This window comes from Anguilla anguilla, chromosome 11 (genome assembly GCF_013347855.1).
Source record: "Anguilla anguilla isolate fAngAng1 chromosome 11, fAngAng1.pri, whole genome shotgun sequence".
Classification (NCBI taxonomy): Eukaryota; Metazoa; Chordata; class Actinopteri; order Anguilliformes; family Anguillidae; genus Anguilla; species Anguilla anguilla.
This window is the reverse complement of record NC_049211.1, coordinates 39,945,184-39,967,813: the sequence shown is the minus strand read 5'-3', so window position 1 is coordinate 39,967,813 and position 22,630 is coordinate 39,945,184. Positions and strand designations below refer to the sequence as shown.

Genomic DNA, 22,630 nt, shown 5'->3' with positions numbered 1-22,630 from the left:
TACATTTTAATAGGTAACGATGTCCAGTTATTTCTCAAAAATACGAAGTAACAACGGGCAAGCACCAGCTATGATAATCGCAGGGATTCATCAATTCGTTTCACAATTTCCTAGTGAGGTTACAAAGTTAAATTATGTATTTTTACTAATTTTCGAAATATAGTTTGTTCCCGAGGTCAGGTTGCACCCTACAGCACAACAACCTGAGCCCAACATCAGTCTGTTCATCAGTTTAACTTTCACTCCATTTGTAATCGGTGCCATATTAGCCAGTAAACACAAACCCAATAATAAACAAACACAGACCGGAAGTTAACTTAGGGCCAAGCGCACAACCTTGGCAACGCGCGTGCCACTGATGAAACCGTCTATAGTATTGTGTATTATGCCCATATATACATGTAATACCGGTTTGCCTGTATTGGTGGCAAGGTAATGTGTAGTGACAGAGATGATGACATTACGAAATCTAGCTCTCACTCCCCCGCCCCCCCCCCCCCCCCTCCCTTGCCAGTCTTGTTTGTGTCTGCCCTGGCGCGAGAGCTAGCGCTCCCCTAGCACATCCACACCCACACAATCAGCACAGGCAGCTTTCAGTCACATCTTAGGGGAATACAGGCCCCCACTGGACAGGGACGCACCAGCTGATTCTCCTCTGGAGCCACGAAGCAGCCGGAGCACAGGGGACAAGGGCCTCTTTGTTGCTCACCTTTTGTGAGTCGACTCGGCCAATTCGGGGCGGGGGGGTTGTTGGGCGGGGGGGGGTGGTTGTGTGGGCCTGGGCCTGGGTGGTGTGATCTGGCATTGTCTTCGTACTGGAATGCTGTACAAGAGATCACCTTTCGTCCCAGCAGAGGCGAGTGAAGAGCCCGGTTTGGGGAGAGGGTGGTTGCCACGGGTAACCCGTCTCCATGGAGGACCTTGACATGGAGCAGGTGGGAGGAGTGCCACCTGTGCATGCCCTCGGCCAGCTCACCAATCAAGGCCTTGGGTTTACTGCCTGTCCAAAAATGACGCCAGTCTCCACGCCGACTAATAAACAATACGTGGGAACACAAAGTGGCCAGGGGGCATCGCGATAAGAACGCTCCTGGTGAACGCCAATTATAGTTGATTAGGGTTCGGGAAAGTGGATGTTCAGAGTCCAGGCTCTGAGAGACCTGTCGTCTAACAAGTTTTCTGAGAACGTAGCAGTTCAGTTTTTTGGGAAACAAAATCAGATCAAGATTTTTATGATGGTATAACAAGAGAGTACCCTATCACTGTTTTGTGTTGTTCTGAAACAAGAGCAAAGTTTTCAAACTTTGCTCAAACAACATAATTTTGAAGATAAATATGTTTTTTCTTTAAATCAATGCCAAGAGCACAATCGCCTGAAGAACTTGATGAACATGACTGTAACGTCGGTTGGGGTGAGTCCCCAGGTTTAACTGCGAGGTTATTACACATTCATTAGACCCTAACTGCTACATGTCAAGTGTGTTTAAAATACCGATGCCTGTAAAATGACTCTTTTTTTAGATGTCGGTAAAATTTGAAAACGCTCCTTCAGATTCCAGAGAACTTTCAGTGAAACATGTTACAGCAACTGACCAAAACGTACAACCACATGGCAGACAAATTGTTGGGAATATTGTTGAAAATAGATGTTCGTTTTGGAAAATGGGAAGACTTTGGCCGGCGCCTAAGAGGGCTCTTGGCCTGGGCCTGCAGTGTCTATCAGGCCTGCAGTGCTTTTCCTGGGCAGGTTATTCCAGGAGAAGTTTACAGCCCGTCAGTGATGTGCCAGCTGGACTGAGGGTGGAGCCAGCTGCCAGAGTGACCCCCCCCCCACTGCCCAACCCCCACCACTAAGGCGGACCTTTTTATAACCCCATGATTTACAGTCACGGGTGTGGCCAGGCACTGAGACCCCCCTGCCCCATCACATGCAGGCTGTAATCAGGAGCAGCAGCGTCTGAATCGCACACACCAGTACGGGGGCCATGGATAATCGGCAAATCTCATTTCGGTCGGAGGCGAACAAAGGCCATCCTTATGTCACCGCGCATTCGAATCTAGCAGCCAGAAGCAAACGGGATGGATTCTCGATGCATCTGGGGTCCTTCTTCATACAGGGTAGATCCAACTTTCTCTCCATGGTCTCTATTTGCTATCCATAACCTAATAAAGGCCATGTTTTTTTTTTGCATATAAGCACCAGAACTCTTGAAGGGAATGTGGCCATGTTATACCTTAACATTAACTTTCTGTCTGTTTTAATTTATTCTGCTTTCTTGTTTCACCATTCCGTGTAGTTATACACAAGGTTATCTGTCTTGTTTAAACCTGGTTCAAATACTTTATTTGAAATACTCACAAATACTCTACACCAATAAAATTCCTGTGAACAACTATAAAAGTTTACCAATATTCAGAACAAAATATTTATTTCATGTAATTAATTTAATGTCTTGGTTGGTCTTTGTACAAATTGCATGTCTCAGATAGTTTTTGTTTAAATTTCTTGCCAAATTATCTCACTGTATCCACATAAACCCAACTGCAAGTGGTCAGATGACTTTGAAAAATTCAAAACTTCTACACGAACAGTTCTTATTGAGTGCTGCTTCATGACAGGATGGGACAGAATCAAATCACGGAGCAAAATGTGTGTGTGTGTGTGTGTGTGCGTATGTGTGCGGGTGAGTATGTGAGCATGTGTGCATGTGTGTGTGTCTGTCTGTCTGTCTGTGTGTGCGTATGTGTGTGGGTGAGTATGTGTGAGCATGTGTGCATGTGTGTGTGTCTGTCTGTGTGTGCGTATGTGTGTGGGTGAGTATGTGTGAGCATGTGTGCATGTGTGTGTGTCTGTCTGTGTGTGCGTATGTGTGTGGGTGAGTATGTGTGAGCGTGTGTGCATGTGTGTGTGTGTGTGTGTGCGTATGTGTGTGGGTGAGTATGTGTGAGCGTGTGTGCATGTGTGTGTGTGTGTGTCTGTCTGTGTGTGCGTATGTGTGTGGGTGAGTATGTGTGAGCGTGTGTGCATGTGTGTGTCTGTCTGTCTGTGTGTGCGTATGTGTGTGGGTGAGTATGTGTGAGCATGTGTGCGTGTGTGTGTGTATGTGTGTGTCTGTCTGTGTGTGCGTATGTGTGTGGTGAGTATGTGTGAGCGTGTGTGCATGTGTGTGTGTGTCTGTCTGTGTGTGCGTATGTGTGAGCATGTGTGTGTGTGTGTCTGTCTGTGTGTGCGTATGTGTGTGGGTGAGTATGTGTGAGCGTGTGTGTGTGTGTCTGTCTGTGTGTGCGTATGTGTGTGGGTGAGTATGTGTGAGCGTGTGTTTATGTCTGTCTGTGTGTGCGTATATGTATGGGTGAGTATGTGTGAGCGTGTGTGCTTGTGTATGTGTGTGAGAGAGAGAGAGAGAGAGAGAGAGAGAGAGAGAGAGAGAGATCACATACTGAATTTCAGCACTAAGGCTTTGAAAGCCCTTTCTTAGGGGTGTACTGGGCAGCTTTGTTTCCTTTATGCCAAGGTTAATTTCACCAACTTCCTCGAGTGTGTTTCTGATTCAGTGTGCCATACCCGATAAGAACAACATTTATCAGCACGCTGCGCCGATATGAATCACACTGATAAACCCTCTGCAGTGTAACAGACTGCAATCGGAGTAATGACCCTGGCCTATATAGCAGGCTGACCCACAACACATAAATGTAGATAAGCAGCGCTAACCGTTGTGCCCTGCCTGACGCAAGGCTATCACGGTTTGTTTTGTTTCTGGAGGTTTTCAGCGCTCACACTCTGCGCATCACATTCCGCAGGTAACCCATGAAAACACACCGTGTGCCCTAAATGACAACAGTGCCCAGCTCAATTGTAAAACAGTGCCCAGCTCAAATGTAAAACAGTGCCCAGCTCAAACGTAAAACAGTGCCCAGCTCAAATGTAAAACAGTGCCCAGCTCAAATGTAAAACAGGGCGCAGCTCAAATGTAAAACGGCACAGCTAAAATGTAAATGGCAGTGCTTTGGGTTTGGGATTCAGACACATAGTCGCCATTTTCCCTACTTCTGCTCACCACAACCAGGGCTATTGATGATTAACAGTTAAAGGAAGAGGTCACTCCGTTCCTGGGTTTTTAAATGTTATGCCAGTTTGAGTGTCTGTTTCCCATTGGCCCAGACAGTTTTGGTGTACAATGAAGGATATTTAGATACAGAAGCTTCTGGTGACCTGCATAATACAATAGCAGGCAAAGGGGATTGATCATGTTTTAAAGCAGGAAAGTGTCCTTTAAGTAACTTCAAAAGCGACATGATGTTTCCTGAGGAGGCCGTATATATAAGGTGATTAATTTAATTGCGTTTATTCGGAATTACTGTCTGTTTTAATATCGTTCCAGCGCTTTCTGCTCTGTACCACAAGCTCTTCACTCCTAAAGAACCGTGTAGTAATGCTGATATTAGCTCCAATTTACTAATACGATTAAGCAGTGAACCATCAATTTAATGGTAAATCCCGTTTTTTGTTTTTACAGTTTGGCGACACTGCGAGTATCCGGGATTTCCTCGTGCATCATCTATCACGGCGCCGGGGGGTGGGCAGGTGTTCAATCCCGTTTAGCTACGTCTCCTGTTACCTTACTGTATACTTACGGTTTCTCAGAAAACACAGTGTAATCTTTCATGTGACACGTGCCGACTTCAAACACTAGAGGTACCCCACTCAGACAGACACGCCACATTGTTCATTTGACATAAATTGCTTGGAAGTGTGTTAGCTTGTGTTTCATAATCGAAGTGTTCTCTGTGAATCCGTTTGGAGGGAAGGAATGCGTTTTTTTTTTTTTTTGCACGTGTACGAGCTGGATGATTTCGCCACAAATCAAGGTTAGGAATGAAAGCCGTGCTCTTATGAATACATTTTAGTTTAAACTAAAGCTACTTTCATGAAGACAAATTGAGGCACCTCGGAGTATTTACTCAAGATATACACTTGTGTTCCAAATACGGTAGACTGCAACACATTTTTTTAAAGTGCAACTGAATTTATTAGTTATTTATTGAACGGAATTTTTTTTTTCATGAAAAGCATTGGCTCAACTTTTAGTCTGTATTTGTCACAATGTGTTCTTTAAATATATTTTTATCTGCTTTTATCAGTTATTATATGCAGAGGTGTGCATGTGACAGGATATTTAACCTGGGGACCCAGTGCCTGATGTTCTCTGGGTCCGGTTGCAGAGCTGGTCTTGTGCCGCGGTTTGTTATTGCTCAAGTTTGCACTGTGTGGGTACCAAAGGACCATAAATTGAGTGAATTTCATATATTGTTCTCAGGCATTAGCATATATGCTACTTATCCATTTAGAGAATCCTGTATGTTAGCTTTTGAAAATCTTAATTTTGCTTCAAATAGGCTAACAATGGAAATATGTAGAATAGTACACATGCATAAATCATAGCAGTCAATCAAAATAACACAACGTTGAATGATTGGGGACGGGTGTCATTCAACCAAGCTTGACTTCTCTGTGACAGACACAGAAAAATATACATTTAGCTTCAGTTGGACTCAAACCAATCAGAAAAAAATCAATGCTGGAGTCAGAGCTGTAGCAGCCAATCTCCGCCTCATACCTGTAAGAGGCGTGGCTTTTCTAGAGATAATATGAGAAATTCTCCCAAAGAAATAAAAGACTCGAGACTTAAAGGCTTACTTGGCTTATTTCAAAAATTTACATTTGACAGGCGTTTTTGAACACAAATGGTACTAACGTTTAGAAAAGAACTGATCCAGTTTTACGCACAATACGCAGACCGAATGCGAAACTAGGCGCGCACCTCTCTAAACAGCTTTGCGCCTTATCTCGTTATGCTTACATCGGTCGGAACCAGTTGAACGGCGTTGTGTGCTTGTGTTGTCATAAGACGCGCTGCATAGGGAGCGACAACTGGGTTGTCTTTATGGACATTTAGCTTTGGCGTCTGTGTGAACTTCAGCAGCACGGCGAACATGGGAGGTATGCGGCACTGCGTTTTACTTGTGCTGCTCCATTTAGCGCCCGCTTTAGGTTTTCAGGAGAGAGCCAGCGTCGCGGACAATTCACATTTAACATTTGTAAAGAATCTAAAAATGGGAACTGTTCATAGTGTGAGTCGGAGACTGGCTGAGGTATGGCCCTTTTCCTCAAGTACACACAAAGTTACCAAAAGAAGCGCGGATCAGGGAGGAGACAGCTGTAAAGCACTTCAAGGATACGATGACAGGTTAATCAACAATACCCACATGGTAAGTAGCCTAAACCCTGCAGCTTCGACCGCAGCCGCTTTACCGGTTTCACGTAGCACCTTCGGCGGGCTGAAACATCGCAGCTGATTTTATCGGCATCGGTTTCGGTGTAGCCTATGCTTCTGAATGTTGTTGTGGAGTCTCATGTTCAATGTTGACGGGTACCTAGATTGATGGAAGAAATATATAAATAGTCTAAATATTTGTTACTGACAAGCTATGGGCTTTTAACTAACAGACTTTATCCTAAAATAAAGTAGCCTGGTCTACTTTGAATGTGTTAGCCTACCCTAATTTGTTAAGCAAGTTTTTTTCGCTAGACGTCGAAGAAAGCTGCAGCTCTGACCCAAGCTCCTGGTAATAAAACATTGCGGCGGTGATGTTATTAGCTACACTCCATTTTAGTGAATTACAGGTGCACACAAAGCAGCCATTTGTCCTCTACTAAATTTAATAGGGAATTACTCATTACAGCGTGTTATTTATTTACTGCGCTTGTTCCGGAACTTTAACAGTTACTTTGGAAACATTATTCACATTATTTTGTAACTTTATGTAGTTGTATACATTCATGCCCTCGTGCCCCGTTTCCTTCTAGTGCTACTACGTGGGAACCGAGTGGCTTAATGCTGTTGGCGTTTATGCTGGTAAAACTCGCTTGTAAAACGAGTCATGTGGCAGGACAGCCACACCTGCAAGAACTATCGTATCCGCATTATCTGAAAAAACATTTTTTTTACCTAAGCCATTTCAGAAAGCAGTCTTTTCATATTAGATTGACAGTCTTTCGTTATTCAGAGTATTTTTTCTGTTTTGCAAGTGTTGGCAGAATTCTACTGTCTTGCAGTATGGGCTAAAACCGGGATAACAATTCTTAAAACTTGTGTTTCCTGAAATGTATGGAAAGTTGAATAGAAAGTAAAAAGGCAAAAAGTACTAGTTTAAGTGTGTTTGGATTTTTCTGGTTGATTGGAGTTTCTGTGCTTCTTATCTACAGTAGATTCTGGTGGGTAACATGAGTTTCTGGTCTCAGTGTTGTTTTACAGTACTGAAAATCCATTTCAGAAGGTGCATCAGATTGGAATGTTTCTGCATTAACAGTAAGAAGATAGCACTGTAAAAATGAGAGTTTGGAGTATCTGGAGATTCTACTTTCTACTCTATATCTAGAGTATAAAGTAGGCCTCACGAGATTAGTTTTTTCATACGATATGAATTATATTCTGTCTCTATCGGAGGTCCTATCTTGGAACATTCTGAGTTTGCTATTGAACAGAACACTGTTAGGGGTGTGTGTGTTCGGAGAATGAAGCTAGGCCAGATATCTCTGCCCTGCCAAAGATGCCACAAGTCATACTTTCCAAAGAGTTTATCAGGGAAACAATAAGAAAAACATATGCACACGACACTGCTAGTGAACTCTTTTTAACAGGAGTTTGGGGGGTGGGGGGTGGTGGCGGGTACCAGGTTGTCTTGTCCATGGTGTTACTCTTTGTAAGGTAAATGCTCGGCTGGGTTTTGATCTCAGTGAACATTTCACAGAATAACCCACAGGTATTTAAAAAACGTATTCACGGTGTCTTTTTCAAAACTGAATTGACACTCAGTGATTCTCCATGGTGGGGTATCCAGTCTGGACCGTTCCAGTGCAAACTGTGGGCAGGTGCTCCGGCAGTTAGCGATCGGTTCTGGTTTTGTCCAGTGACAGGAGGGTCAGTGACAGTCACCTGGGATGACAGCGTTTCATTACTTGCTGGCCGTCCCCACTGTAGACTGGGCACCCACAAGTCCTGTTGTGCTCCATGTGATGTCACTTCCTCTCACTTACGTGTGTGTGAAACCAAAATTATAGTTAAAAAACAAACTCAGGGATTGCTTAGCCATAAGTATTTCTGATCCTCCTGGTAGAGATAAGAATATTGTGACATCATCGTTATCAGTAAAAAAAAAAACAAAGTGGAACCAATCATGGAGTATTTTGGAAATAACCAACAGACCAACACCAACTGTGATTGGCTGATGCCTGGCGGAAGTATATTTGCCTGTGACCGTTTGTTTTGTGTTGTCGGCTGTTGCAGATGTACTTTGTTATTGGTGGAGCTCCACTGTTTTTTACATGCAAGGTGATGCCGAAGCTGTCCTATCTCTAAATAATCATCCCTGTGTATAACGAGGAAGGCCGCGGCTGTTTGTTTGAGTCCTTGGTCGCTCTTCCGCGTGACTCTGTTTACCTAATTGAATTTGCGTGCGCGTGTTGTTGCTAGGGTTCCATGCATTTCAGGGCACTGAACGTGTTGGTAACAGGAAGAGACTGTATAGGGCTATTATTGATGTTGGCTAAACATTTATTTAGGTATATATAATGTTAAATGCAGAAGTATTGGGACAGTCAATGAAAAAGGCTGCAATTCCTATGTGGTTCACCCAAAATGGATGTAAATACCCTCAAATTAAATCAGACAGTCTGCACTTTAACCTCATATTGCATTTAATGCATTTCAAATCCAATGTGCTGGATAAAATGGATGCAATGTAAATGCTATGTAAAAAAAAAAAAGGTTGTGTAAGTCACTCTCAGATAAGAGAATCTGCTAAATACCTGTAATGTAATGTAATTTAATGTGTTGGAGTACAGAGCTAAAATGACAAGATGGTGTCACTGTCCAAATACTTACAGACTGCACTGTGTGTGTGTGTGTGTGTTTGTGTGTGTGTTTGTGTGTGTGTGTGTGTGTTTGTGTTTGTGTGTGTGTGTGTGTTTGTGTTTGTGTTTGTGTGTGTGTGTGTGTTTGTGTTTGTGTGTGTGTGTGTTTGTGTGTGTGTGTTTGTGTTTGTGTGTTTGTGTTTGTGTGTGTGTGTGTGTTTGTGTTTGTGTGTGTGTGTGTTTGTGTGTGTGTGTGTTTGTGGTTGGAGATGAAGATGTTCACAGTTTCCCACTCCTCCATGCTTTGGCTGAGCTGTGTGCAGCTTTGGTCTGAGATGCTGAACTTTGGCTGAGCTGTGTGCAGCTTTCCTGCAGCTCGGCCTCTCCCCAGGGTGTGCCTTTAATTGTTTTATTCGCTGGGCAGCTACCGGGGTGAAACTGCTTGGGTGTCATTGATCCAGCAGTAGGAAGAAAAAGATGGGAAAAAAGAAGTGAAGAATTTTTGCCCTTTTGCTTCAGGCTTGCCTTAGGTGTGCTGCTACTGGCCTGTTTTCTCCCGACCACTGTGGGGATCTGTGGAAGCCATTGAAGAGTTTGTAATCTATCAGAACGGACTGGTGGATTTCAGAAAATTAGTGTTTATTTGGGGGGAGATTTTTCTCATTGATTGATATTGATTCAAATTTAATCGCATTTAATCGCATGCTCTTCTGTACACCGACTCTGCAACTGCGTACTTTGGCCCTCATTGATAGATATTAATCCAGAGGTGATCGTGTTATGTATACAAATGCATTTCTTCCATGGCATCCAAAGCTGTGATACTGCCGTTCTTCTGCTTGTTGTACACTGAAAATGTAAAATATTAACTGCAGAGACCAGTGATGCCAGGAGTGTAGTCATGTTGATACAATGCAAAATGGTGCAGTTGATAAGGGCAAAGTGTGGGTGGAGCAGAAGGCTTAATTAGCGAAGAACCAGCCGATGTTTGGCTTCTATTTTAACTCTATTTTTTATCGTCCTCCCCCATCGTTACTGAGAAACCTGACAGATAAACGTTTTTATTTTTTATATTTTCAGAATGCTTGACTGGAACTAATTGTGTATATAATACATTTTAAAAATTGGCTTGGGGAGTCAATTTCAGCTGCAACTGATTGTCTAATCGCAGAGCTTCTTGTGCTGATTGTCCAATCAGAGAGCTTCTTGTGCTGATTGTCCAGTCAGAGAGCTTCTTGTGCTGATTGTCCAATCATGGTAAATGGTAAATGGACTGCATTTATGTAGCGCTTTTATCCAAAGCGCTTTACAATTGATGCCTCTCATTCGGCAGAGCAGTTAGGGGTTAGGTGTCTTGCTCAAGGACACTTCGACATGCCCAGGGCGGGGTTTGAACTGGCAACCCTCCGACTGCCAGACAATCGGTCTTACCTCCTGAGCTATGTCGTCAATCAGAGAGCTTCTTGTGCTGATTGTCCAGTCAGAGAGCTTCTTGTGCTGATTGTCCAGTCAGAGAGCTTCTTGGAGTGATTGTCCAGTCGCCCAGCAGGCCACATAAAGAGAAATGGCTTTGTGACTGTAGGGGAAGTGTTTTAGAGCCTCGGTTCAGGTTGACACGGAAAAGACAGACCGACACTGTGTTACAGCTGTAAATACTGACAGCCATTTAGGAATGATCAGAAATAAGGAAGTAAAGGTGGGAACAGTGTGCGGAAAATGAGCAGTGAGTTCAGCCATCAAGAAGCTGGACATGAAAGAGAACGTTCGTATCTCGAGCGCCTTCCTTTTTAAACAAACTGCCCCTCTGTGCAAACGAACGTAGCCTGTTGAGGTGTGTAGGTGGGCCTTCGTTAAGAGCTCTGCTAAGCAGGCGAACGGTGAGAAAGAAAGTGGTTTCCGTGGACACCGGTAGGCGAGGGAGGGACCGGGGTAACTCTGACAGGCTGTGATGCGGTTCGACCGGTCAAACCTGTGGCATCTCTGCGGTGAATGGGAACTGAACTGAGGGAGAGTTCTGGAATCCCACGAGTGTGGATTTGGGTCAGTCAGCTGGTGCTCATTCTGTGTCAAACCGGCCAATCAGCTCACTCCGCCCGCCGAATGACACTAGCACTCATGAATTATGCATTCGATTCGTCTGTTTCTTTGTTTCCCTGTTCACACTTGTTCTGTCATGGTTATGGTTCTTCGAAAAGCCACGCACTCCACCCTCTCCATAGAATTTGTTTGATTATGCCACACCCATTCTGTTCGCTGACAGGAGTGGCTTAAATGACTGATACTATCACATACTAAAATATACTATATACTAAAAATAAAAGGCTTCCTTTTTTTCAAATTCTTTGGTATATTTGTTGATTGTGTGCAATAAATTCTGTTAACTATGTTTTTGTAGACCTAAAGATGTTTTTAATTCTGTAATAAATAATTCATCTTTTGAAATAAATTATGAATCTTTTTTATCATTTTTAGATCTAAAAGGGGTTGAAAATATGTTTCTGACTTCCTATTCTGGAAGTGTATCTTGTATTTGACACTAGTTTTCGTATGAAACTGATACTTAAATTTGGGTCATGGTAATCCCTTTTGATTGGAATTGCCGATGTGTAATCTATCTACCCAGAACCCTCTCTGTTACTGTGCAGAGATGGTCTCTGACTAGCCTGGAGGTAGCATTTTATTACAGCTATTTTCCACACAGGTGACCTTTAAGGTGAGGCTGTCCATTCAGGTTGAGGCCTATGAAACCCTAACCGGGAGGTGGGACCTACAGCGCCTCTCGGGGCAAAACGTCTCTATCCAGTGGCCAAAACCGGGCTGCGTTTTTGAAGCTCACTTCCTGGTCTTGCTGAGAGACGTTGCTCACTAGCGCCAGTGCGGTTAGCTCCAGTATAGGTCTTTGAGCCACCCGTTTTAATGCAAGTCAGTGGTACCAATATGGTCAAAATAGTCAAGAATTTTATTCCCCAATAAATTGTAATCGTAATGGGTGTTTTTTCTTTATCCAACGTCTTCCCATATGATGATTTGTTAAGTTATTGTGCTATTTGGACCAGACGGTAATAGTTTGTGGACCAATCAGGGACAGTTTGGCTCTGGCTCCAATTTGTACAACATGGCGGTGCCCACAAACTACACTTCCCAGGCGTCAAAGCGCTTTTCGCCAAGCCCATGCAGGGTCACTGTGACTTTGTTCATATTTTATGACACTCTATGGTCCCCACGCCCAGCGAGGGAAGTTAGTTCTGGGTAAGCTCTTCTCAGTCTCAGACTGTTCTGTTCTCAGAAGAGATCTCAGAGGTGGTGTGTAGTTAGTCAAATGGTTTCCATGGCTTCCTGGAGTAATGGGTGGTTGTGTCACTCACAATGTAGGTTACAAGACCTGGGCATGTGCCATTTATGTTTGTACTATTTTTATGCTCACATTTGTATGTAGACAGAATGTAGACAGGGCGTTTCCTGAAAACTAAGTTATATAAAATGTTGATAGCAAATGTATCATAGGCAACATAACAGATACATTTGTGTATGCTGCATATTATATATGCAGTGAGTGCCATAATGTTTGGGACAAATACATATTTTTATTGATTTGGGACAAATGACATCACCGGTGTTTTTGAACAGTCAGGTGTGTTCGGTTGCTTCCTTAGTGTAGGTATGAGAGAGCTTTCAGTATCTAGTCTTCATTCTAGCTTTCTGATTGCCTTCGGAGTCTGTTATTGGCATTTGTCAACATGAGGACCAGAGCTGTTCAAATGAATGTCAAGGAAGCCATTATGAGCCTGATAAATAAGGAAAAAAAAGAGTCAGAAACATATGACAAAGCTTTGGCTTACCAAAACCAACCGTTTGGAGCATCATTAAGAAGAAAGAGAGCACTGGTGAGGTCAGAAACCACAAAAGAACTTGGTAAAACAGTACGGCACTCACTGTTATAAACTAATTATACTTTGCGGCTGCTTGTTTTATGCATCAACATCAACTATTAAATCAGGCCATATGACAGAAATACTCTAATTTGAAATTGCAGACGACCCAATTCTTGCAACCAGGGAATAAAATGAACATAAACAACTCAGCTGGGCTTCCAGCAGTTTCAGCTGTTCGCTGTATACACCATACTGCGAATAATATGAATATCTTAGTAAAATAACAATAAACAAATATCTGTCTGTTTCGAGTAAAGAATTGGGAGGGGAACGTGCACACCCCCATGTTTCTTTGCTTGGTCTGTCAAAAAAAAAGAGAAATGACAGAGCAACTGAAAAACAGGAGGACTGAATAGAGGTGTACAGTCATTTCAAACACACAAACATTCAACCGTTTACCTGTCTGTACGCTCCTCAACCGTGAATGCCTTTCTGCAGACTTGGGCCACGTCCAAATCAGAACACTTGCCTACTATTGAGTATACAAGTTGTAAACTAATTGTATGTTAACTTGTGCACTCAGTAGTAGGCAAGTACACTGATTTGGACCCGGCCTTGGGTTTTGTGGTGGTTTGTGCATCCTTTGACTGTTCAGTTTGAGGAGAAACTGCTCCACTGCTGTGAGTAGGGGTCCTAACTCCATGCAGACCTGAAATGCTTTCATTACTTTAACCCTTTCAAGCGCAGTAATGTTCCTTCATATTTGAAAACTGACCTTTTTGAGAGAGAGCTCAATTATTTGCCAACACTCATCACAAAATTCTTCTTTCATGGAAGATTGTGTTTAGGTAAGTGAACATGTTTAGTCGGAAATTCTTTAAATTCTACTGACGTCTAAAGAGTAAGAATATTTTAAACGTGTAGCTGACTCATGTCTGAAAGCATGCTCGAATGCTCTCAGGTATACAACCCCTCTGTTGCTACTTCCTGCTCAGCAGAGTCTGGTCACAGAGGAGTCCTCTGTCATAACCTTCTTTTTTTGCCAAGACCCAATCTACGCAGGAATGTCCACATCTGAAATATAAAGGACGACATGCAGTGGCCGTTCTCCCTCATTACCAAGCAGAAATACACAGAATGGTGCCGTTCTGTGGAGAGAGAGAGTTTCCAGAGAACCTCTTCAACCGTCAACTGCTCAAGGCTCCTGTTGCTACGCTTCCATGTTTCTGTTTCTGAAGTTTTTCTACTGAAATGCCATTGAACAGGAGAAATGTTTATAGCTTGACACAGTTTAATTTATTTATTTGTCCAGGGGAGTCCCACTGAGCTGGGTATCCCTTGTCCACGAGGGTCCGGGGCTAAAATGTTTAAGGTGGAACGAGATCGCACACAGCCGTATTTCCTCTGCTAGTTGCAGGCTGCTGAACTCACACACCGCCAGTCCTTTGAGCCTCAGGAGGGAGGCCTCTCTCCCTCTCCTGCACCCGTCTGTTCTGCTTGGTCTCAGTAGGAGAGACCGTGTGTGTAGTTCCTGGGTCGTTATCCCTCTGTCGCAAGACTGCTGGGAAAGCTTTGCTTGTGTGGAACTTCTGTCTCTGTGGATGCTATTGCAGTTGGTCACGTGACCGAGTCATGTGACTCTGAGTCCTGACCCGCACGTTGGCCCTTCTCTTCCAGAGCATCGGCCTCACTCTTCTCAGGTGGGCCTTCTGCCTGTGAACTTCAGATCTGCGTTTATTATATATTTGTGTTCATTTGTGGCTCTAGTCTGCCCTCCTGCATTGCTGAGTGAGTTTAGTCTCTCTCAAATGCAGGTGCAGTGGTGCAGCTTTAACTCCAGTATTAAAGGCTTGAGGGCTGCCGTGCTGTGCTGATTGGCCAGTCTTTCCTCCGGCTGACAAGGCTGTGATTGGTGGAAACTCGATGGTTCACTGCACAGGAGGAAACGCACCTGATGCCCTTGCTGTAGAGGCTCACACACTGTGTGTTTTGGGTTAATTGCAGGCAGTTCCTCTTTCAGCCATATGAACAAGCTGGAGTGTCTGTTTGTCAGAGATGGCTGGATAAGAGGTTTGTTTAGTGTGTGTGTGTGCGTTTCTGTGTGTGTGTGTGTGTGTGTCTTCATGTTTAGGTTTGTGTTTCTGCGTGTGGGAGGGTGTCTTTGTGTGTGATTGTGTGTGCGTGCGTGCTGGTGTGAGGCATTGTTTGTGTTTTACCCTCCTTGTTAAAAGATTGGCCTGCACCTTGCCCAGTGCCTTGTCTTCAGTCTGCTCGTTGCTTGCCAGCAGAGCAGTGAGCTCTCTGCCTCTCAGACACTCCTTGGATACCGCTGTGTGTTTACTAACCTGCTAGTTTAGTAGCCTTGGATACCGCTGTGTGTTTACTAACCTGCTAGTTTAGTAGCCTCTCCGTCTGCTTAAACAAACATACAGAGTTGAAGGCCCTGGGCAAACAGAGTGCCCATCTCTCAACACTAACCTGTGAAACTATCACTTCCCCAATAGAGAAACATTATCTCAGCTCTTCACACATCGGTGCTGTGCTCTTCAGTGTTAATTGCAGATTACATAGCAGCAGAGCTAAGATGAGACTCTGAGCTTGGCGTGCTCTGTGTTTGTTTGGTGCCCATTCTGGAACCATGATGTGTTCTGCTGGGAGTGAGAGGGTGGGCCTCTTGGCTGGCATGCCGGATTACCCCTAGTTAGCCTCAAACGGCGTCCCAGCCGTGAGGGGCGTTTACACCGAGTCTTCAGAGTCGGGCCTTCTGGGGAGAATTTTTTTGGGCCTGTGAAGTATTAATGCCTGAGCAGTCACAGAATCTCAGAGGACCCTGGTGGAATGATTCGAATCTGGAGGTCTTCTCTCCCAGCTGACCCGTAGTGAAGGGGAGGCAGCACTGAAAGGCTGTATGTATAAATTATGAAAGTTTAGATGCAAGAGTCTGGAATTGTGGATGCCTTTTGGCTGTATTTCATTTGAGATTCTGGGGGTTTTTTTTCTGGGGGATCATATCCTGATAAAGTCATACAGACCAGTCTCTCTCATTCAAACCACCGGGTTCAGGGAAGTCTCTCATTCAAACCACTGGGTTCAGGGAAGTCTCTCATTCAAACCACTGGGTTCAGGGAAGTCTCTCTCATTCAAACCACTGGGTTCAGGGCAGTCTCTCTCATTCAAACCACTGGGTTCAGGGTGGTCGTCTCTCCCTCATGCTTTACACTGATCCTGTGAAGTATTCCAGTCTCAGTCTGTGTGGGCCTCTCTGGCCTCGGTCTCGTCAGCAGCTTTCCAACCAGAAGAAATGCTGCAGCTCTTCTCTAGTACCTAGTACCTGTGTTATCCCACACTGATAGACTCATTCACTTATGACTAAAGCTCTCGCTCTCACTCTCTCACTCACTCACTTTGTGAATGTCTCCCTTGCTCTCCCATGATTTACTCACTCACTGGTTCCCTCACTCACTCATTGATTTACTCATTGACTCACTTATTGACTCACTTATTGATTCACTCATTGATTCACTAATTCACTGAGTGAATGGGTTTCCTCAGGGAACCATCAGGGAATCTCTGGCAGATGTGCTGGTCATTTTCTTTATTTTTTATCTCATCTTTTACTCTGGTCTTGAGGGCACAATAGATCTGGCCATCAATGCCTTTTCACCACATTTCCCCTGTTTTTCTAAAATTATTAATTTTATGTTCATAATATCACAAGACATTTAAACGGAAACCTCAATGATTTCTCTCCATGGTAGTTCACTGAACACGAAAAGCCAATTCTTCGCTTATATATTTTATTGGTATTGCGCTGTTTTACAGAGAAATGTCACAAAGAAACAGAAGAAACATTTGGCAAAACCAGGCATGACACCCCCTCCCCCCCCAAAAAAAAAAGAAAGCGAGCTCCACTGGCCAGACTGGTGTGGGGGGCGGCAGTGTAGTATAACGGGTAAGGAACTGGTCTTGTAACCTAACCTCACAGGTTCAATTCCCGGGGAGGACACTGCCGTTGTACCCTTGAGCAAAATACTTAACATGCATTACTCCAGTACGTATTCTGCATAAATGGATGCAGTGTAAATGCTATGTAAGTCGCTCTGGATATGATGCTTGTAATGTAATGTAATGGTGTAAAGTAGCAGTAGAATGGATGTAGCAGAAATTATTATTATTATTAATTACATTTATATAGCACTTTTCCAGATGCTCAAAGTGCTTTACAGTGAAGGGGAACTCACCTCACCCACCACCAATGTGTGGGTGATGCACGGCAGCCATTTTGCGCCAGAACGCTCACCACACATTAGCGAAGGTGGAGAGGGAGAGAACATTTATTTAGCCAATTAAATCTGGGGATGATTTTTTTTAGTGGCAAGTTTTTGCGAAACCAGATCTGGGATTTGACCAGGACACCGGGGAACCCCCTACTCTTAGCAATAAGTGTCATGGGATCTTTAATGACCATAGAGAGTCATGACCTCAGTTTAACATCTCATCCGAAAGACGGCATCTCCTGCAGCACAGTGTCCCCGTCACAGCACTGGGGCATTGGGGTTTATTTGTACCAGATGGAAGATTGCGCCCTGCTGGCCCACCAACACCACTTCCAGCAGCAACTCAGTATTCCCTGGTGGTCTCCCATCCAAGTACTAACCAAGCCCCTGCCAAATGGCTGAAGCTTAGCTTCAGCCATTTGGCAGGAGCAGAGTGCATGGAGGTATGGCTGCTGGCGTAATAAGGGATCCGTCACAACACATAATCAGGTGGGTTGAGCAGGTTACAGTAGAGGTATTAAACCAGCTGGTGAAGTAGAAAGTCCGGATGCAGGGATGTATATGATATGCAGTTCAGAGGGGCGGGGTGATGCTTCTGGGGCTCCAGGTTGCATCAAGGCGTGGGGCTTGAACTGGGGGGGGGGGGGGGGGGGGGGGGGGGGGTCAGGCTTGGAGCCGTCCGCCAACTCAGGGGGAAGGGACTTTAGTTGCAGCAATTTGTAATTCCTGCAATTTGATTGGCTCCTACTGGTAGCTGGAGTGTGTCACACAACTCAGTCCACACCAGATTCTGAAGATTTGTTCAGTGTGTGAGTCAGGCACATGTGATTTGTTTGTATTCTCTTAAACAGCTTAAAGGCTTGTGAGGGCTTATGTCCCTCAGGCCTGATTGCATGTTTCAGCTCTTACACATGTGCCTATATAGTACCCTACAGCTGGCTCTGTGTGGAACAAAGACCACTCTCCATCCCCAACGGGCAAATCATACATCAGCTTCCAGTCAGCATCCATGAAGCAGCCTCGATTGAGCTACTCTGTTAGTGTAGTTCTTCAATGTTTACTTACCGATGAGCAAAGCTTAGCGTCGGGGTGTGGCACGTATATATTTTGTGCTACGCTGTTTTGAATAATACCCTTTAGCTGCCCGGTGTGATTCTGTGACAGTTTAGCGTGCTGTGTGTGCGCAGTGAAGTTCTTAGGCTGAGCACGGTTAAGCGTTGGGGTGCTTCGAAGCGGACGCTGAGCTTTTGAGGCCTGAGCACCCCTGTTTGTGTCAGGACAGCGGCGGTAACATTATGAGGTAGAATGTATTTTAGTCTTTGTTTTTTTTTGTTGTTGTATTGTTTTTACACACCCTGGAGCCGCAGCACAACAGGAAGTGAGAAGACGGGTGAGGAAGGGAAACAAAATGAAGTGATAAGTGAGGGTTGTTAGTCCGGTGTGAAGTCAACACAAAAAGGGTATTGTGAAGACCACTAAGCGCTGAATTTTGATTAATCTGGGCTATTCTGTGAAGCCCACTGGTGAAAGGACGGTTTTCTGACCTGGATAAATGTACCTGGAAGCCGTTGGGATAAATAAATGAAGGTTCTCTTTCTCCCTTTGGGCTGTGTCCTGTGTCCTTGTGAAGGACAACCCTGTGCACAAAGTTTGCCTTGACTGGTAACACCGTCTTAAGCCTGCTTCAATCATTAATCTAGGTGGCTATTTGGGGCAAATCATTACTTTGTTGTATGAATCAACGTAGACTAGTACTGTGGCATTCGGTCCACCAGGCCAGAGAGGCGGATTGGTCTCGGCTGCGCCGGCTGGTGGAGAGAGCACACGCACCTGGGCTGCGTTAGCTAATCAGCCTCCCTGGGGTGTCACGCTGGCGTGTGACAAGTACCTTCCTATAGCCCGTTGAAATGATTTTTGTTTAGCTGCCCTTTTCATGCCTGCCCAGATCTCTGTCACTCTAAGACACGTCAGTAAACATCCACAAAGGCACAAAGTGTGAGCTCATTATTCCAGCTAGGCCCACCTCGTGTTTCATTTAATGTGCGCCCCTGTAGTCGTGCCCGAGTCATGTGCTTGCAAGGAGAGACGTGTTCTCTGACCTCCAGGAGAATGTGAGGAGATCGGGTCTGTGGGAGGTCTGCGGCAGCTACACTGGATCAGGACTGGGCCCAGTTTCACAGCAGTATAGTCACATCAGGAAATGTGTCAAAATTATATTACTTTTAAATTACTTCAAAAACAGAATTTTCGTTTTTTTTTTTTTTTTTTTTTCAAAAACATCTTCATTAGGTGAATGGGATTCTTCCCTGATGAGACTGGACACCTCTGAATTGGGGCGAGCACATTCAGAGTGCTATGTAGCTCTCCTGCAGCAGGTGCCATTTGCAATACCCTCTTCCTCATCCTCCGCCTCTGTTCTCTGTTCCCACCCCCTTCCCCTGCTCTCAGCCGATGAGCTTGTGCTCGTCCGCGTTCTCAGTGAGTGGGCCGCGTCTGGCACGAAGGCTCGGCATTGGATCGCCTCAACTCTCGTACGCCACCGCGCCTGTAGGCAGAGTGGTGAGAGAGAGAGATCCGTCCAACAGTTCTGGAATGTTCCCTTTCCTAGTTTCACCCTCTGTCACCCTCATACAAGCCTGCAAATGCTAACAGGCTTTATGGCAGGCCTGAGCTATTTCAGTTATGAAGTAAACTGCAGTGACATTAGTTCAGGTGTTCAGCACGTAAAGTGTTATAGATGGGTGGAAGATGTTCCAGCTTGGAGGATGGCTGAATTGTCGGTATTTTAAAAATGAGTTCCTTTTCATTCTTTTGGCAGGAATCAGAGGTCTGAATACTTTATCCGTGATGCGTCCTTCATCAGAAAGACATTATTCAGGGTAGCGTGTAAGATTGGGGATGTTATGCTGTGGAGCAGCCTCACGGGACTCTCATTCATTGGCCATTCCTTGCTGGGCTGAATCAGGCTGCAGTTTTATTTCTGCTACTGTGTCTTCCGCACCCGCTCCTTATCTGGTCACATTCGGCTGCAGGCAGCGAAGTGAAGGGTGGCTGGATTTTCCCGTTGTTCGGACGCTTAGGAACGTGGATACGGTGACTCACCCAAGCCTCACAGCGCCTTCAACAGATGGCACCCATCTGCACGTGCCCTGTGTCAGTGCTGAGTCCCCTTCTGTTCACTAAATGTGCCAGTCATTTACTGGGCATCCCGCTCGAAACGGTGTCACGATTTTGTGAAATTGGCATCGTTCGGGCACACGGGAGATATAGCCGATGTGATGATGTCATGCCTCAACAGGGTGGCACGCCGCCAAGCGAGTCCTGGCGACGCCCTCATTTGCAGTAGCTCTTTTGTGCTTTGCATTTCCCCCACTGGGGCTGGGCTCAGATTAACCCTTTAAGATGTCAGATCACAATTACGCGATTAGAATGTTCTTTAACCGAACATTCTAATGCTGATGTCACAGTCACTACCGGTGACCGAAACAGTGGAGTTCTAGAACACTGACTTGAAACATTTTTAAAAAGCCCTACTCTTCAAAGGGTGCACACATGACCATGGTCTGGGGGCAATCCCACTGACCCCATTCATAACTGCGGTTAACTTCACCACTTCACCCAACACCGTTTCGTTGAAGCTCTGATGGTGTATCGGGGTGAGGGGCCATTATGGTGTGCTCATGTTGGTCATTTCAGGCCTAACTGGACATGATCTTCATTTTGAAATATCAGAAAGAGATTATTCTGGGTGTAGGATTGGGGATGTTGTGCTATGGTAGTCCGGTTTTGGGTGCTGGTGCCCCCCCCCCCCAGCTCCAGCTCCAGGACTCCAGCACAGGGAGAAAGGCCTGTGGAATAAAGCCCCCAGGGCTCTGAGAACAGAACCAATCAGCAGCCCCCCCCCCCCCCCCCCCAAAAGTGTGAAAAGAAGAGGAGGAGAAAGGGCATCAGCAGTCCTGCTGTTTTTCTGTTGTCTGCTCCGCAGTCCCTCTGTTTCATTCTGAGGGTGTGTGTGTGTGTGCGTGCGTGCGTGCGTGCATGTATGTGTGTGTGCATGCGTTCGCTCGTGTGTGCGTGCATATTTGTGTGTGCATATGTGTGTGTGTGCGTGTGTGTGTGCAAGTGCATATGTGCGGTACATACAGTGGGTAAAAAAAGCAATAAAGCAAATGAATGAAAATGTATGTTAAAATAATAAGTCTAACGCTGGAGCATTTCTTAAGTCTTAACAACAAGAAACAGTTTGAGATGATTTCACGTGTGCACCATAATTAAATTAAAATGTGTGCCTTTATTTTAGATGTGAAATGCATTGTATATACATCATTTATATATACATCGTTTTTCCTTGTTTACTGCAGGCATTTCCAATATCAGCTCTTGTTGTGCGGTTCTTTTCTATGTTCGTTCGCTGTATTTGATTTGCCGTTTGGAAGCTCTCTGTAGAGATGTGGCAGATCACATGCCATTTAGCTGTTTAAGTGACCACATCGTCAAGGCAACAATCAACAGACTATGTAACAATTAACCGTAGGGCCAGAAGGGAATCCACAGAACAAGGCGCCCTCTTTAGTGTAGATAGCGCATTAGTCTGTGTTGCCGTAACACGAACTGCAAGCTGTTTAGAAAGGAATTTGCATGTCAGTTCATAAATGTTATCAACTGAAATGTACGACCCTGAAGGAAGAATTTTGTTGTAAATATTGTCTAAAATTGGGGTTTCTTGTAGAAATGGTCAGTACTGGTAAAAATGGTCAGGACTGGCTGGGCGTGCCGTGCAGTCTGTAAGGCAGACAACTGTCCAATCATATAAGGCGTGTGGACGGGGTTTGATGTCCACCGTGGCACCATCTGAGTTGTGATCTCTTCTCTGTCTCTTATCCTCTCTGCTTTGTGACCCCAATGTGATTGACAGGTATTTGCGCACTTATTGGTGTTGTGGACAATGAAGTTAACCCCGCTCTTACTTCTCTCTTGCAGTTCACCTTCAATGACCTGAGTGGCTCGGTGTCTCTGGCCTGGGTGGGAGATGGAACAGGGGTGAGTGTCCTGTTTCACCTTTGACCTTTATTGACCTCTCCCTCAAGATATTCCAAGTAGGGGTAAAACAAATAATAGTGTTGCCATTTGTTCACAAGTACTTTATAAATGGCCAAACTTTGTGATCTCATGTTCTTTGGAGATGTATATACACTAACATATGCAATAATAACTGACAATTACAGTTCACATTGTTATTAATGTTATTATTATTCATAATAATTACTGGTAATTTAAAAAGTCCCAGACTGCTCATTGAGTCATTCCATATAAAATGAGGTACAAAGTTAAAGTTTCAGTGATAGAATGTTCTGGAAGTAGTTGTCAGTGTTGACACTGCTAGTCCTTTTGGCACCAGGTACACCCACAGTTGAATAAGCTTTCATGGATAATGTGCTGCGGGTGATTTTTTTATTTACAGAGTGATACGCTGTATGCTGTAATCCCACGGAGGCAGTGTTAAGGCATAACTCTAAAAAACCTGTGAAAGGGCGTTTATCAGAGCAGGACATGTTACAATGGCC

The 22,630-nt window shown here is 44.7% G+C and overlaps 1 protein-coding gene across 2 annotated transcripts in view; it reads left to right on the top strand.

Annotated features, from left to right (window-relative positions):
• Positions 1 to 4,836: 4,836 nt before the first annotated feature.
• LOC118208294 (sortilin-like) overlaps positions 4,837 to 22,630 on the top strand; it is a 45,167-nt gene continuing 27,373 nt past the window's right edge. The window contains exons 1-2 of one of the 2 annotated variants that reach the window (XM_035382821.1): positions 4,837 to 4,872; positions 22,047 to 22,106. In XM_035382821.1, coding sequence (XP_035238712.1) covers positions 4,852 to 4,872; positions 22,047 to 22,106 — 81 coding nt within the window. In that variant the 5' untranslated portion in view covers positions 4,837 to 4,851. Of the gene's footprint in view, positions 4,873 to 5,642; positions 6,274 to 22,046; positions 22,107 to 22,630 lie in introns of those variants that run through there. The other variant, XM_035382820.1, reaches the window with a different exon arrangement.